Source organism: Silene latifolia, chromosome 11 (assembly GCF_048544455.1).
Source record: "Silene latifolia isolate original U9 population chromosome 11, ASM4854445v1, whole genome shotgun sequence".
Taxonomy (NCBI): domain Eukaryota; kingdom Viridiplantae; phylum Streptophyta; class Magnoliopsida; order Caryophyllales; family Caryophyllaceae; genus Silene; species Silene latifolia.
This window is the reverse complement of record NC_133536.1, coordinates 158191718-158209808: the sequence shown is the minus strand read 5'-3', so window position 1 is coordinate 158209808 and position 18091 is coordinate 158191718. Positions and strand designations below refer to the sequence as shown.

Genomic DNA, 18091 nt, shown 5'->3' with positions numbered 1-18091 from the left:
CTCATCCCTTGTCACCCTCTATTATGACTCATCAAACTCACAAATTCTTGTTTGTGACGGCACATATCCGTCACTCTTGAGTGACGGATACCATTTTACCTCACAAAGTACCCACTTTTTCTCTCTCTGTAACACTATTCATGTGGTCCCCTTTCTCCACTAACCCATTTTGTTACCATTTTTGCTCACAAAATATCCGCCACAAATGATAACCCGTCACAAGGGAGACCAATTGCATCAAACTTGTAAGTTGTGACAGATTAATGTTCAATTAGTTTGGTCATACTTAAATATTATCGTTTTAACTTCCATTTTACGGTTAGATGAATTGAATTAAACCCGTATAATAATGACCCACTGGTATTGGAAGTTGAACAAATGACTGGAATTTTGTGTTTTGTGACGGATTAGCTTTAGACTTTGGAGTAGTTTGGCCATGAAAGTTAAAACAAATGACCCAAAGGTATGGAGTAAAAATAAAAGGATAAAAAGTAAAGGTAAATAAATGACTGAAAATATAGGTGTACGCTTGAATAGTGATCATTTAAGAAAGTGTAATGTTTGTTTGGCAAAATGAGTGGGGACTGGGGACTAGTGAATAGTGGTCTAAAAGAGCGGGAAACTCCCACATATTGGCGCCTTTTTCAAGCAAACACCACAAAATCCCATAACCGTTGTTAATTCTCCCCCAATTTATTTTAAATCAACCAAATTAATGCTTTCTTATTGAAATAAATCAATCTTTTTCTACTTCTCCTGCATTTTAATCTTAATCCTAAAAAAAAGCCCCGTTTAGGAAGAATTGAAACCCTAATTGTAAACTAAGAGGGAGGTTTGGAAATGGGTTGGTGGGATAGTGGTGATGGTGAAATTAGGGTTCTTATTGCTCCTGGTAATACTCTAATTCCTTAATTCTTGCATTTTATTCTTTACTGTCTTAGATTTTACTTAATTTGCGAGCTTTCACTTGCTCTTATTAAAGAGTAAGTGTGTACGAGTAATTCTTTTTGGTAAGATATCGTTGCACTTGATTTCTTTAGCCTTATATTGCTCAATCAATAATATTAGAGAATTGTTGCAAGTAGTTAAATTTGGACTTTGACATGAGTTGATGATGCCTTAAAGTAGTCGAAACCTCGGAACTTGTGAGTTAATTGGTTTAGTAAATGTATTTAATCCTTTGATATGTACTGGACCATCTAATATAACCTCTTTCCTTACTAGAGAGATCTGTATGTTTGACAGTGTGATACTAGGGGTTGGCAGTATCACATTCCCATTAGGGGACTCATTAGTATCCTTCATCTCGGAAGGAATCGTAATGGTAGTACCTTTAGTATCAACCCTTTCATCATTTTTAAATTTCCACAGATAAACTCGGGCTTATGCATATCCACATTTTCCTCCAAATTTCCTTATCCAACCACACCCTTACTCTCCAACACTAATTCACTAGGGTAGGTGGATTTTTGCTTTTGGATGGTGGCCAACGCCCTTCGTCATTTGGTTTCGTTAGGAAGATGGGTGATTTAGGGTGTGTTTGGATAGCAAAAGTGGAGGAAAAGGGAGAGGAGGGGGGAGGAGGGAAGAGAAAGGGAGGTAAGGGAAGAGGAGGGGGAATGGAGTGTGGATGTTTGGATACAATTTCCCTCCAAATCTTGCCTATTATGGAGAGATTTTGATTAGGCTTGGAGGAGGGAAATTGGATCCCTCCAAATCTAGCCCCCTCCATTTCCCTCCACCTTCATTTCCTATCCAAACAAGAGATTTTAAATCCCCTATTCCCCCTCCCTTTCTTTTCCCTCCAAATCACTCAATCCAAACACACCCTTAATGTCATCGTTTTTCCTGTGTGCATATTACTTGATACCTGTGCTGTCATGTCGCTGATAAATTGCTGTTTAACCTGTTCTACCATAGCTTGGACTCTTTTCACTCGAACTAAAGTTTGTCATCCGTTTGTCTCTAACTGACACTTAGCCACAAAGTTTTAAATTGGTTAGATGGGGTAGGAACATGTAACCTGACGCGCTTTGTGGACTTCAAGTGTTTTGCCTACTAATTACACTTGTGGTTGTTTTAAAGGGATTCTTGTTGAGATGAAGGTTGACCATCACTTTATGCGTCATTAGTGAATTACACAACCAATAACCATTTACCTTTTTATTGTGCTTCACCATTATTGATAAATATTCAGGGACATCACACCTGTTCTCTAAATATTTTGCTATGCACTCGTTAAGTCGTTATATAGATATTTCTCTTAAATTTAGTCATATGGAATTCTGGATACAGTTACGTTTTCTTCAATTCTGTTTGATGTTCCAACTTTTTTGTTATGTAAAACAGATGCAGGTGTTTCTGAGAGAGGTGCAGGACACATGATCTCGCTTCGCCATCCTAAATCCGGTAAGCTCTGTTAAAATTCACCAACTACTCTTGATGTCATTGCTTACCTCATTTCAACAAGCTTTAGTCTTCACCGTCCTACACTCCTATTATAGCATGTTGGTAATAGAGTATTTGACAAAGTTGATTGTAGGTGGGAAAGGAGTAGTTTATACAGTAGTTTATTTTAGTATAAATAGGCTAGCATTTTGCCAGTGAAATGTATTCACAAACAAAGCAAACAATAAGAAGTGTTTGTAAGCTTTAGTGAGTCCGTAGAAATATTTGTGAGATTAAGAGTGTGTGTGTGTGTGTGTGTTTATTTATAATTGGTGTATTTCCAATTTTATTAAGAGATAATAAAATTATTGCAAGAGTTCAAATTATTATTATCCGTCTTACTCTTATCACATAATATTTTTCACTACGCTTACCGTATAAAATACACTCTGATTCGCTACATTTGGCATCAGAGCTAGTAAGGCGTAAGGCGGAGTGTTATTTATCTTGTCCAAATATTGATCCGGGATCAATATTATCTTAGTGTGCACAGTCCGGTTGGTCGGGGATCAAGCTTACTTGATTGAGCCGAGCGTCATCAAGTCACCATGGGAGATATCAACTTTTCAACTAGTGGTATTGAGAAGTTAAACAGTGGAAATTACAGTACGTGGAGCACACGTATGCAATTCTATCTATTGGGACAAGATCTTTGGAGCATCGTTGGCGGTGGTGAAACCGCAAACCAGCTAGAGGAGGAGCTAGAGGAGAAGAGTTGAAGAAGTGGAAGGTCAAAGCCGGAAAGGCTATGTACGTGTTAACAGCAACCGTCGGGGATGATATGCTGTACCGCATCAAAGATGCAGAAACACCAAAGGAGGCATGGGACACTTTAAAACAATTGTTCTCAAAGAAGAATGATTCTGAACTCCAGTTGCTCGAGAATGAGCTAATGTCGGTTCGACAGAATACCATGTCGGTAAACGAGTGGTTTACCAAAGTCAAAACTTTGTGTGAGCAAATCACAAAGTTGGATCCTGAAAATCCAATCACAGATACCAGGATGCGAAGAATTATTATCTTTGGTTTAAGGCCAGGTTTCAGTACTCTTGATGCAGCAATTCGAGGTTCGGCTACACAACCAACTCTTATTGAGTTTGAAAATATGTTAGCCAACCAAGAAGCTCCAGATAAGCAAAAAAGCTCTAGATAAGCAAATGTCTGGAGCATCCATCAAGGAAGAAGAAAAGGCTCTATTTGGTAATAAAAAGTCATACCAAGGAGGTAATAAGAGAAATTATGGGTCGAGTTCGCAAGGCGGTTCAAATAGAAAGCTAGGAGGATTCAGAAAAGGCTAAGGAAGAGGAGGCTTCCAACGAGGGGGAGCTCGTCAAGATCGACAACCAGACCAGCAAAGAGGTCAGGTGCGCCCAGATGTTGTTTGCTACAATTGTAGTAAAAAGGGACATTATGCTCGAGATTGTTGGTCAAAACCAGCCAAAGGAAATGTCGCAACATCAAACGAGCACAAAAATAATGAAGTTGAATGGGATGTTCAAGCTTCATATTCAGTTGAACAAGAAGGTTCAAGCAAGAAGTCGACAGTGCACGAATCAATGGCATTAGTCGCGGAAAGTGACAACTTAATCAATTATAAAGATGATTAGATAATTGATTGAGGTTGCTCGTATCATATGACGGGAGACAAAGAGAAGTTTCTTAGCATGTCAGAGTACAAGCGTGGACGAGTTGTTGTGACTGCAAATAACTCGAAGTTCCAATCACTCATTGGCAAGGCAATGGTTATCCCAAGATATAGTAACAAGTAAGTTCATCTTGATAATGTCTATCATGTATCAGATATGACGAAGAATTTAATATCGGTGTCACAACTAGCAGCTTCGGGAAATCATGTGGTTTTTGGGCCTAATGATGTGAAAGTGTATCCAAGTTTGGAGGAAAATTCATCTCCTATCATGGAAGGGCGACGTTTGGAATCTGTCTACGTAATGTCCGCTCAAACGGCATATGTAGACAAAGCTAGAAAAAATGAGACGGTTGATTTGTGCATGCACGCTGTGGCATGTAAGCTACACAAAGCTTAAAGCCATGATGAGTAAATCAATGCTCAATGGTCTTCCTCAACTTGATGTGAAGGAAGATCTGGTTTGTGTTGGGTGTCAATTTGACAAAGCACACCAACTACCATATGAGGAGTCAAAGTTCAAGGCGGAGACACCTCTGGAGTTAATTCATTCTGACCTATTTGGTCCGGTGAAGCAACCATCAGTTAGTGGTTATCGTTACATGATCACTTTCATTGATGATTTCTCAAGATATGTGTGGGTTGATTTTTTAAAGGAAAAATCAGAAGCTTTTGACAAGTTCAAAACTTTCAAAGAAAAAGTGAAAAAGAAGTTGGCAGCAAGATTCAGTGTCTACGTACAGACAATGGGGGAGAGTTTACTTCCACAGAATTCACACGATATCTACAAGATTGTAAGATCAAACGTCAGTTGACGTGTCCAAACACTCCACAACACAATGGAGTGGCAGAGAGGAAAAATCGACATTTGGTTGAGACATGCAGAAGTATGGTACATGCCAAAAATGTACCCCCACGTTACTGGGCTGAATGCATGAAGACAACTGCACATGTGACAAATAGGCTACCACAAGCGAGATTAGAATATGTCTCTCCATTTCAAAAGTTGTGGAAGCGAAAACCCGCTCTAAGTCATTTTCGAGTTTTCGGGTGTGTATGTTATGTCTTCGTTCCGGATCATCTTCGTACCAAGTTTGACAAGAAGGCAATTCATTGTATCTTTCTTGGGTACGATGATCAAAGGAAAGGTTGGAAATGTTGTGATCGAACTACTGACAAGTATCATGTGTCAAGAAATGTGGTGTTTGATGAAGCATCATCTTGGTGGTCACCACAAACCGTGTTACTGCGGGAGATTGAGGAAAAACTCAAGGATAAGATAGATGAGGAAAATGTCCAGTTAAGCGAGAGTGATGGTGAATCAGAAAGTGAAGAATCTCAACATTCACCAGCAAAAGAGAAAAGTCCTTGGAGAATAGGAGTACACCATAGAACTCCTGAGGAAGTAAGACCGAGTCAGGGTGAAGATGTCATTATCCAAGATAAGGATAGTCAGCAACAAGTGAGGAGAACTAGCCGGCCACACAAGCCAAATCCTAAATATGCAAATGCCGCAATGGTGGAGAACACTGTGAAAGAGCCAAGTAGTTACGATGAGGCCGCTCGTAGTAAGGCTATGGAAGAGGAAATGCAAGCACTTCATCAAAATGAAACTTGGAGTTAGTGCCAAAGCCAAGTGATGTTAAACCCATTTCATGCAAGTGGATGTATAAAGTGAAGACCAAGCCAGATGGTTCTATTGAAAGGTATAAGGCACGACTAGTAGCTCGAGGATTCTCTCAGCAATATGGGCTAGATTATGATGAAACATTTAGTCCAGTTGCGAAGATTACCACGGTACGCGTTTTACTAGCAGTTGCGAAGATTACCACGGTACGCGTTTTACTAGCAGTTGCAGCTAGTAACTCATGGAAATTGTGGCAGATGGACGTGAAGAATGCATTTCTTCATGGCGAGCTTGATAGAGACATATACATGGATCAACCAAAAGAGTTTGAGAGTTCTGATCAACATTATGTATGTAAGTTGAAGAAAGCTCTTTATGGATTGAAGCAAGCACCACGAGCATGGTATGGTAAGATAGCTGAATTCTTACTACAAAGCGGTTATTCAGTGGCTCCTGCAGATTCGAGCTTGTTTGTGAAAGCTCGAGATGGGATGGAAAGTTGTCAGTGGTCCTCGTTTATGTGGATGATCTTATCATCACGGGAGATGATGATAGAGAGATTCATCAAATAAGATCAAATCTCTCAATAAGGTTTCATTTGAAAGAGCTTGGAGAGCTAAAACATTTTCTTGGTCTAGAGGTAGACAGAACCAAAGGTGGGATATTTCTTTGTCAACAGAAATACGTCCAAGATATTTTGGAGAAGTAAGGGATGCTCGATTGCAAACCAGTGTCGACTCCAATTGAGATCAATGTTAGACTATGTTCTACGGAGGGAAAAGATTTAGAGGATGTGACGATGTATAAACAACTCGTGGGAAGTCTTATATATCTCACATTGACTCGACCTGATGTCGCTTACGCTGTAAGTGTGGTTAGTCGTTTCATGCAAAATCCAAAGAAGTCTCATTTGGAAGTAATACGACGTATATTGAGGTACATTAAAGGAACAGTTGACTATGGAATATTGTACCCAAGTGGTGAATTTTCTGAAATTCACGGGTATTGTGATGCTGATTATGCCGGTGATCATGACACACGTCGAACAACTACCGCGTATGTGTTTAGTCTTGGTTCCGGTGCTGTTTCGTGGTGTAGTAAGAGGCAACCTACTGTATCATTGTCGATCATTGTCGAGTACACAGGCAGAGTATAGAGCAGCAGCGATGGCAGCACAAGAGTGTGTATGGCTAACACAACTCTTGAAGGATCTATATCAACCAGTTGTTGATTCTGAAGCGAAAGTTTATTGTGACAACATGTCAGCAATGAGATTAGCCGAAAATCCAATTTTTCATGCTAGGACGAAACATGTTAAAGTACATTACCATTTTGTACGAGAGAAGGTTCTAAGAGGTGAGATTCATCTTGACTATGTTAAGACCGATGATCAAGTTGCCGACATTTTTACCAAGGGACTTGGTGGACCTAAGTTCGAAAATTTCCGCAAGCAGCTTGGTGTAATCTCTAGGCTAACTCTGAGAGAGAGTAGTCGTTGAGGGGGAGTGTTAAAATTCACCAACTACTCTTGATGTCATTGCTTACCTCATTTCAACAAGCTTTAGTCTTCACCGTCCTACACTCCTATTATAGCATGTTGGTAATAGAGTATTTGACAAAGTTGATTGTAGGTGGGAAAGGAGTAGTTTATACAGTAGTTTATTTTAGTATAAATAGGCTAGCATTTTGCCAGTGAAATGTATTCACAAACAAAGCAAACAATAAGAAGTGTTTGTAAGCTTTAGTGAGTCCGTAGAAATATTTGTGAGGTTAAGAGTGTGTGTATGTTTAGTTATAATTGGTGTATTTCCAATTTTATTAAGAGATAATAAAATTATTGCAAGAGTTCAAATTATTATTATCCGTCTTACTCTTATCACATAATATTTCTCTGATTCGCTACAAGCTCCAGAAGAAGCTCTATGTTTACTATGCTGAAGCTGCTTGTTAAATTTAGATATTTGAATTGGTTTAGCCTTGATCTTGGATTATATATTTATAAATCCACTCATTTTTGAAATAATCCTGTAGGAACTGCAACAAGTTACCTCTTCGTTAATGATGGTCTTCAAGAACTTCAGTGGTTCAAGCAATCGCATTGCTCGTGGTTTTTGGGAGACTATGTCTGCGAAGGTAGTTTTCATTACTTCTCTCGTGAATGGCAAAGTTTTTGTCTCTGAACTTTCTAATTCCATTGGCATGGTATCACTTTATTTGTCAAGGATTTGGTCAGTGCTGTCGATTTTAAAGCCCTTGTTGGAGTAACTAGCTGTTTAAGTGGAGAGTGGAGACAATGTAAAACGCTCACTGAAGGTTATCTGTGGGTTTATTTATGCGAATTTTGTAGCTGCAGGGACATCATTGTCGTTTAGGCTAGATGGAGTACTAGCTGAGTTGAGTTCCCTTCACCTGCTTGGAGATATTAGGATCTTATTTTCAGTGTTTTGTGGAACATAGACAACCCCTTAGTCTTAACTTACTCTCGTGTCTGATTGACATGTTGCCTATTCAGACATTTAGAGGTTCTAACTACAAAGTTGTTCAAAGCTTCTCTCTAGTATATGTTTGAAGTATATCTCTTAGCCGCGGCCCGTGGGTGCTTTCTATTTTGTCCTTAAAATCACATATTATTTATCTGTATTTGCTCTGGATTTCCCTATCTCTGCCTTCAGTCCACTGATTTTCTCTTGCTTATTTGAAATCCATCTCACCTAGAAATAAAACCACCTCTTGCTTTCTTCTTCTTCCTTTTGTCTGATGAATTTATTACAGATGGAAGCATATATACATCAACACCAGTTGATCCCGTCTTTATTATGCTACCAATATTCGAGGATGCTCGAATGAAGGTACGTGACAGTGTGACACAGTGACAGTATTTCATTGTGTAGTGTACTGGCATATTTCCTGGTATATGACTATAGGAAAGGGTTTATCTCGTACATTGTGTTTCACTCTAAATTTGGATATACAATTTTTGTGTGCCACTGGAATCTGCTTATAGAGGCTAAGAGCCTAAGGTACTGTTCTCTTCAAGTTATATTTATCCAACATATTCTGTCTGGATTTTTTTTCTGTGCCTTTTCAATTTAGCTTCTTTCTATCCATTTTTGCTGAACTTTTTTGTAACTACAGCCTTTTGCATATTCAGAAATAGCTTACACCCCCACCCCGCAATTTGCGGGATCCATTGATAGTGTAGTGTTGTTAGCCTAATGTATATGTTAGTTCAGGTGTAAATAATAACAGCTTTTGAGTTTTATCCATTATGGCGCCCTTCCATTCATTTTTTTTCGTACTGATTTGTACCTCATTCTTTTGTTAAATGACCTCTCGACTTTTGATGTTCATATTACTGGCAATTGTAATAGGAACTTGATCCTGGGATAAAATTATGTTTGTGACTGATGTTTGACTGCCTTTATCCGTTTCTTGATTTATATATTCATCTGTTACTCGTCTTTATTTAACTTTTATTTGTGTTGGTTGTGGATGCAGAAGGGAGAAGATCCAGGGAAATTCAGACAATTAGATGAGATTATGTTTGTTGATGGTTATCCTGGGTATCAGCATTTGTTGGGAATCTCTGAGAAATCAATGTGCATTGTTTGTGAAGTTAAAGGTCATTCCCCGAACAAGCCTGTTATTTCATGTACTGTTTGTTCACCTGCCATTAGACTGTGCTGTTGTATATTTTCATTTTATATATGATGAGATTGTTTCATTCATTTTTGCATTAGCATTTCGATCTTTTGCTAATGTCTAGTAAATTAAGAAAAATGATCTGAGTTATATTCTGAAGTGTTACTGACAAATGGTGAGGGTTCACTAATACCAACATTAGCATTTGAAATACCACATGACTTTCGCTTCTGCCTAAAACTGAACTTAAAATTTCATGGACAACTTTTGTGCCATCAAATTGTTGAACTTTGATGGGTAGCTGTTGAGGAGTTTTTGGAGAATCTGTCCTTGGTGGTTTAATAACAGTAAATCAGTGTTACATAGACGCGTCTGTAAGTTTCGCATTAGGCTTGTGTCGAACAGGGCTGTTTTGTGACAACAAAATAAACATGTTTTCAGCCTAAATGAAGTGTTGGAACTGTTGTATCGTGTCGAGGGTCATCATATCATACTAAGAGGAGTGTCTAATCGATGAGAGGCCAAAGTGAAGTTGAAGTGTGTTCAATTTTGTCACATTCAGAGATCTAAATTTATGTAACTTTACCGTGTATTACTCCCTTTTGCTTAGCTACCTAGATTATTGCAATGATTTTATATACAGGATATCTTTTTTACTCTTTCTTCCTTGTGTTCGTAGAAATTGGATCTACAAAGTTCTTCAGGCTGGATGATTCTAAGGTCTTAGCATGGTTGTGTAAGAAGGTGAGTCCGAAGCATGGTGTAGATTAGTGAACATCCGTGTTTTGTATCTCCCAGTCACGCGTTGGCTTGAGTAAAGTTCATAGATGTAAAGTCAGGAACGATTTTCTTCGCTAGTTCTGCTGTCCATAGTCCAGTCCACATACTCATTTCATTGTCCGTAGTATGGTTTGATTGATCAGATTTACCAGGTCAACCTATCATCAGTGGCTGCTGTTACTAATATTTTCTTTTGTTTGCAGGTTGAAAGACTAAAACAAACTTTGCTTACACTGGACAAGAACTATGCTGCTCAGGATGAAAAACGTACATGTAAGATTTTATCGTTGCAAACAATTGCTGAAATGTAGGCCTTAGGAACATTCAGTGGTTTTACTGGTTTATGAGCCTCCAGGTGATGCACCTTAAAGTGCTCCTGGAGAAACATAATTGAAAACATACGCCTCTCCAAAATCCTATTCTCTAAATGTTGAAATGAGTAGATACAAATTCTGTGAAAGGCGATTGTTAATCATTGTCAAAGAGAACTAAAGCTTTTATATAATTCCTGAAGATTCCACGTACATTATTTATTGTGGCTCAATATTCTATGAATGATCTTAACTGATATTGCTTTACTATAAACTGCAGTGGCGGATGTTGTATTAATGTTGGGCGAGTATTTGAGGAATGAGCCTTGGATGGAACTTCTATGTAATCATCTCAGGTATTGTGTTAATAATTTTAATTTTAAATAGTTCATCGTTGACATAAAATCGGCTTCAGAAGGAGAATCGGCGACTAAAACTGAAACAATTTTAGGAAATACCTAAGAAGAGTTCTGATTGACTCATTGGTAGGGAAAGAAACATTGTTGGTGGCTTAAGTAATGACATAGATTTTGATTGAAATATACTGATAAAACGCAAGACTCAGGAATCATAATGCTTAGGAGCAAGTTTGTTTAATGGTTACAACATGTTTGTCTTCATAATTTTGCCAGATTGAATTTGCAAGAGCTGACGGTGAAAGCGGTGGACCAGTATTCGTCCACGCCTGATACTGCACCTCAACCCTTCACTCAGGTATGAATCTGTTTTTTTGTCATGCATCTCTTAGTCTATTGGAGCCTATTTATTCGAATCCTCTATATCTCTAGTTAAATATTTGACAGCTCCTTGCAATACATGTACTCTATTTTGAGGTCTTTTAGAACTGTTGAGTTAGAAGTTTATGAGACAACATCATCAAGCTCCTTTTAAGGTGTTAATTATCTGTACTGAATGTGGAGCCAGAGAAGACGATCTTAAAACTCTAGCAGGGCGATGGACGACTGCATTGATACTTTTAATATTTTTCAATGAAAAATTCAACAAAAATTGAATGTCTCTCCAGGCCATAACCTTGTCACCCTCTTCCCTTTCACCATTGTGTCTGAATTGCCTTAATAGTTTTAGCTTAGCTCGTATTTAACTAACCTTTGATTAACTGCAGCTAATTTATATTTAATACTTGATATGTCTGCATGAGCTGCTCATATTCTAAGATTTGTGCTTGTTGTAGTCCATAAATGCCACAATTGACGAGTAAATATCAAGTTATCCAAGCATTCTCCTAAATTTTACTGAAAGCACTCTAAAACACCCGTCAGTTTAGGAAGTCTCTTTAAGTTGACAAAAATTTGGGAGTCTTATCCTTTTTGTATGCATTTATGTGACAGGAAAATGGATCATCGGGGTCTGTAGACAAGAAGGTGGCCAAGATCGGGAGGCAGGCTAAAAAGCTGAAGCCTGAGACCAATTCACGTAACATAAAAGACATGTTTTCAAGAGCCACAAGAAGCAGAACTAAGCCAACTTAGTGGCAGTCTGATCCAGAAAAACCTGATTATTGTATCGGCTTGAACTATTTTTTGGAATTGAACCTCATTCTTCTAGGGTTCCTTGTAAGAGTTCCTTGAATCCATGCAAGGTAGTTGATATGTCACCCTTGACTTTACTATTCGGCAGTGTTTCGTTCATTTACAATTTCACATTTCTTTGGACTTGATGAATGTAAATGTTTTGGAATATGGATCGGGTTCTGCTATATATCGTCGACAATTTACTAATTATCGTCGACAATTAATGTAAATTTCCAAGTTTGCCCTCCATAACATAACTCCATATCCGTCTCACTAAAATGCAATTTTTGTCTCACTAAAACACAAATGCAATTTCCGTCTCACTAAAACACAAGTCACCGCCTCACTAAAATATTTCAAACAAAAATAAAAGACGGCTTTTCAAAAAAAAAAAAAAGAGCGGTATTCGTAATTAGCAACATGAACGGGAACGATTTTAACAACGATTCCAACAATGAAGCTAGTAACGAGGTGAGTTTACGATTTAGTTTTGTCTAAAATTTATGTTTTATTATCGATTGAATCCCGAATTAGGATAGATGCCTTGATTGTAGACGGAATTATGATAGAATTTGTGACGGATTTAGTTGAAAATGCAATCGAAAAAAAAGACGAAATGGGCTGGACGAAGAGAATTTTCGTCCAGACCTGGTGTTGGACGAAAAATTCTTTCGTCCAGTATAGGCCTTGGACGAAAGAATTTTTCGTCCAACACCAGGCCTAGACGAAAAATTCTTTCGTCCAAGGCCCATATTGGACGAAAGAATTTTTCGTCCAGGCCTGGTTTTAGACGAAAAATTCTTTCGTCCAGGCCCAATTCGTGTATTTATTTTTTTTTTCTTTTTTTTTTTTTCCGTCTTATATTTTTTTTTTTATTTTTTCCGACTCGTTTTGTATAAAACAATTAAAATAATTAATTCCCGTCTTTGTATTATATATTTTTTATTTTTTATTTTTTCCGACTCGTTTTGTATAAAACAATTAAAATAATTAATTACCGTCTTTATATTATATTTTTCTCTTTATTTTTTCCGACTCGTCTTGTATAAAACAATTAAAATAATTAATTACCGTCTTTGTATTATATTTTTTTTATTTTTTATTTTTTCCGACTCGTTTCGTAGAAAATAATTAATTATTAACTAATTTATCGAAATGCGTGCGCAGGTGAATAACGATGGAGACGATATTGATTACTCAGATCATTTTACGACTACCATGTTCTTTGCATCAAGTATGGAAGCGTTTAATTGGGCATATGAGATCGGACTCCGACTCGGGTTTGGTATAAAAAGAGCAAGCTACAAGAGAGTTGGTCGTAACACGAATTTGAGCAAGATTATTTTGTTTGTCGGATGGGTGGAAGAGGTCCCGTAAATAAGGATGCCGATTCTTTAATGAGGGGTAACACGGCTACCGCGTGGTGCAAATGCAAATTTTCAATGAAAGTTGTTGAATTACAAGAGAATAAGTGGAAGCTTGTCATGAGATCCGGGTTTCATAATCATGCTTTAACGTTGTATTGTGACGGCGACAGATACTTTGCAAAGTTTGATGAAGAGGAGTTGGCTTATATCGATGCCCAAGTTAGAGCTCACGTTAGACCGGCAATTATTAGTGCGGGTTTGCATCAGCGGAATCCGGAAAAGTCAAGACCTAATCAACGACAAATCTACAATCGTTCTCAGAAAGTAAGGGCCGAGGAAAGGGATGGGAGAAACCCGGCACAACAAATGCTAGCATTTGCGGTTCAGCATAAGTACGTTCATTATTGGGTCACTGATCAGGAGACCGATGAGCTAACCCACGTGTTCATGGCTCATCCAGAAGCCGTTAAGATGTTTCGATCATACTATTATGTGGTACTGATCGATTCCACGTACAAGACAAATTTATACCGTCTTCCGCTTGTTGAGATGGTTGGAGTCACACCCGTCGGGAAGAGCTTTGTCATCGCGTATGCTCTTGTGAAGCATGAGTCCGAGGATGGATATCTGTGGGTCTTACGGAAACTGAAGGCCCTTCTCAATGATATTGTTCAACCTAATATAATGCTATTGTTACTGATTGCGAGGCAGGTTTGTTGAACGCGATTCCCATTGTTTTTCCGGATTCGTCTCACTTGCTATGTCTTTGGCATATATATTCTAACTTGGATGTAACAACCCTAAATTTTCACGACCAAAACGATAAACTAGAGATGGAAAATTCACGGCTGTCACTCCACACTTAGCTGGAAATGCCAAGTGCAAGGTAAATACAGAGTCAACTTTTAAAAACAAGGTACGTGTCTCAAAATTTTATCAAATAATTAAAACATTGCAGCGGAAGACTTAAGTCTTACAAAATCTAAAACAATAAATAAAATTCAAATCCAATGATATAATAAAATTATAAATAGTTTAAGACGAAGTCTTTATTCAAAATCCTTCCACACTCGTACTAATCCCCGGATCCAGTATGCACCCATGCAGCATCTCAAGCATCTCAATTGTACCTATCAATTGTACCCAAAATATAAATAGGTACAGGTTCCAGTGGGGGAACGACCCAAAACATAAGGACGTCAACAGAAGCTGAGTTTAAAAAAAAAATAAGAAATATTGAAAAATTCAGAAACAGTATTATAAATTAACAAAGCTTTGAAACCAAAGTAAAAACAAGAAATACATTCCAAAACCAAATGCTATAAATCCAATAATATTAACCAAACAATTCAAAATCAAAACTTTTACCACCTGTGTGCCAAGGTCCTATCCTTGACACGGTCTAGAGGCACCACCTGTGCTTTGTTAGACTCATAAAAGTGCGCACCTCTCACATTTGGGCAGTCAGTAGGATGGAACGGCCAAAGAAGAAAGTCTAACTACCTAGCGAGTGGGGGCCGGACAATCCCCACCCAAATGAACTCGGGCCAAGAGTTTAGTTTCGGGACGTAATCCCAGGAGCTTCAGAGACGACCTTAAACCATCTAGACCAGAAGAACCCAAATTTTCCAAAGCGGCCTAAGCCGAAACCATTCCAATGTGTAATATTCAAAATTTAGAAATACAAGTAAAATCTCATCGATGCCAAAATGTTATAAAAACAGTTAATGATTGAACCGAACATGTTCTTTACTTAAATTTAAAAAAAAGGGTAAAAGTCCTTACCTTTCGAAATAGCAAATCAAATTAGCTCAATCCAAAAGTTCTTTCTCCTCAAACCCACCAACTACATATAATATAAAGTGGGTTAACAAATCTCGTTAATCATTCAAACGACCCTAACTTAATAAATAGATCTACTAACTAAAACACTCGCTAAAATACTCTTATAGTTCCTCTTACACCTTACTATCTACGGAGTACTACAGACACATATCCAACGATGTTCACTCATCGAATTAATCCCAAATTACTCATATCAACAACCAAATTTCCAATCACTTAAAACCTATATTAATCACCATGATTAAGTCAAGATAACAAGCCTCATTTGCAACAAAGTTTGCTTACTGTAAACCATTTCCATCTTAATATCTAGGCCTAATCGATAATCAACCAATTATTGACCCATGATTACACCAATCAACAAGAACTTAGAATAATATTACCATTATCATCATTATTATAATGAAAACCATAACACCTAATAGTATATGAACAATTTAATTATGAATTACCAAAACCACCAAATAATTCACACGTGAACTTCTGCAAACCAAAGTCACCAATTATCCTGCAAACTCTACTCTCTTACCAACACACCCCGCACCGTACATAAATTCTAATCTCATGAAATTCGGTCACTATTATTATTGACAGTACAACTAATAGCCAGTAATCCATAAGAAAAACGGGTGACTTGTGATAATATATGGGCAATTTGTGTTACTTACTAAACGAAATTCTATTTACAAACTGAGTAAAGTAATACGGAGTATCAAGGAAAATACTTACACTTTATATAATATCAAAGGAAAATAGAAGGATGATCAAAACTGTGGTTGAAATTATGATGGGATCGACAAATCTCGATGTGGAGCATAGGAAAACAAGCAGGGAGAAAAGAGGGGCTAGACTTGTGAAGGAGTTCAAATACGAAAAGTTGTGTAAGAGGAGGGTACTGTATTAGGTTTTAGTAAAAGTCGTTTATTTCATCAAGTCATAAGTTGGGTCAAAGCCCGAGTCGAATTTTAAAAGAGAAAATAATCCAAAATTATTTAAATTGATTTATTTTCAAAAGATCCAAAATAGTTTTATTATAATTCATGACATTTATAAAACTTAATATTATTACTTTTTTTTTTAAGGTTTCCGATTTAAAACCCAAAAATTAATAAAGAATGATAAAGTAATGCTCTGTAAACAAATCCGGAAAATAACGGGGTGTTACAGTGGAGACGAAAGCACTTGATATCACGGGTCGGGATAGTTGGGTTAAGCACATAACTTGTAACTTGGTTGAAGCGGTTGTCGAGGCGGAGACCGAAGATAAGTTTAATGTGGCGTGGGGCAATTTGGCAAGGAAATGGGCTGGAGTGGCGACTTATATTGAGAGGCAATGGTTCCCGCACTTGGAGAAATGGGCCAAGTATAGAACGAACAAGATAACTCATTTTGAGAACACTTCTACATCCCGGGTTGAGTCGGCTCATGCGAATTTGAAGAGATGGTTGAATAGCGCAAAACTGGCCATTGATAGCATCTGGATTCGGTTTTATTCTTTGATGGAAACGCAACATGTTGATCCGGCACTCGTTGGAGTTATCTAGATCGAGGCGGTTGACGGGGATTAGTCGATTATTTTCCAGACTTTCTTATAAAATATCAAAGAATGCCATCTTTGAATTGCGTGGAGAATTCAAAAGAGGTGCCAAGATGACGGAAGATGCCTTGATGATCGATTACGGTTGTGTAAAGGCTACTACACTTGGTTTGATATGTGCTTGTTCACTTCATCGCATTGCTAGAAACGGATCACGGGTCCCTGTTGATGTGTTACATGCATTTTGGAGGAAGTTGGAGTACGATGGTTCCGAGGCAATGCCGGCTTGTGACGATGATCGATTGGAGGAGTTATTCGATGAAATTCGGAATACAGATCCGAGTATGAGATCATCCATGTTCGATGCCCTTTACTCTCAGATACATCCAGATTAGGAGGATGTAAACGAGCCTCGGGTGAACGAGAACCCTAGAGGACGTCCGAGTAGGGGAACTCGTAGAGAGCCGTCCGCCGTTTAGCATGCACGAGTTCGGGTTCGAGTAGGCAGAACTACGCCCCAAAGAAACTCGTCTTCCCAACGAACTCCGTCTAGTACCCCTCGTTCCACTCCGACGGTTCCTGTTACTCCGTCTACTACTCCCCGTTCCACTCCGACGATTCGTTTTACTCCGTCTAGTACCCCCCTATCCACTCAAATGGGCCCCGGTACACCGTCTACCACTGCTACCACGAGTACGGGGAGTTTCAGCACATCGCATTACGCACCTCTTGAGGTAGACTACACTATTGGTCATTCGAGGTACTTTCCTTATCTTGACTTTTTGCCTTCCTGGTTTACCGAGTATCTAGAAGCGTGGTATAATCCTTCCAGAGACGGTCATTGTGGTTTCCGAGTTCTCTCACATGCTGTTCGGGGTGACCAATCTCATTTCACGATGGCTAGAATAGATTTACTTAGGGAAATCCGTAGTCCCCTTTACCGTGATCATATTTATGGCCCAGTGAGATTTGATGCGGAGGTAGCTAGAATTACATTTATGGATTAGATACCGTGTGGCTCGGGTCATTGGATGGACAGTTTCGATCTATATGGTTATTGATACGTGCTTTTTATATAGTCTTTTTAGCCTATTTTAGCACGTATTTCTATGCATTTTTATACTGTTTCTATAGTATTTTGCCCCGAATTGGCTACTTTGGTTCGTTTTGTCCATTTTGTAGAAATGAACGCGAAAGTAGTGGAATCGTACCCTTTTTCGTCCTTTTTGCATGCATTTAGAGGAGACGGGATTTTTCCAGAGTGAGATACTATGTTTGGAAGCGTCGTGGCACGGATTACGAGGCATTTAGGCGCGGACTTGAGCTGAAATGAAGACAAAGTACTCGATCGAGCAGT

General features: G+C 38.3%; 2 protein-coding genes and 1 long non-coding RNA gene across 3 annotated transcripts; 2 read left to right on the top strand and 1 right to left on the bottom strand.

Annotated features, from left to right (window-relative positions):
• Positions 1–575: 575 nt before the first annotated feature.
• LOC141612005 (uncharacterized) lies at positions 576–12234 on the top strand. The gene is made up of 10 exons (XM_074430705.1): positions 576–892; positions 2350–2409; positions 7752–7853; positions 8493–8569; positions 9219–9342; positions 10042–10106; positions 10346–10415; positions 10734–10809; positions 11086–11167; positions 11803–12234. The coding sequence occupies exons 1-10, from the start codon at positions 841–843 to the stop codon at positions 11941–11943; spliced, it is 849 nt and encodes a 282-aa protein (XP_074286806.1). The 5' UTR covers positions 576–840; the 3' UTR covers positions 11944–12234.
• Positions 12235–13427: 1193 nt separating this feature from the next.
• On the top strand, positions 13428–14072 carry LOC141614212 (uncharacterized). Its single transcript, XM_074432970.1, has one exon. The coding sequence runs from the start codon at positions 13428–13430 to the stop codon at positions 14070–14072; it is 645 nt and encodes a 214-aa protein (XP_074289071.1).
• Positions 14073–14186: 114 nt separating this feature from the next.
• On the bottom strand, positions 14187–16107 carry LOC141612007 (uncharacterized). Its single transcript, XR_012528938.1, has 3 exons — positions 15927–16107; positions 15138–15198; positions 14187–14482 (listed from the first exon to the last, which is right to left on the bottom strand). It is a non-coding gene; the product is annotated as an uncharacterized LOC141612007 (long non-coding RNA).
• Between the last annotated feature and the right edge of the window lie 1984 nt (positions 16108–18091).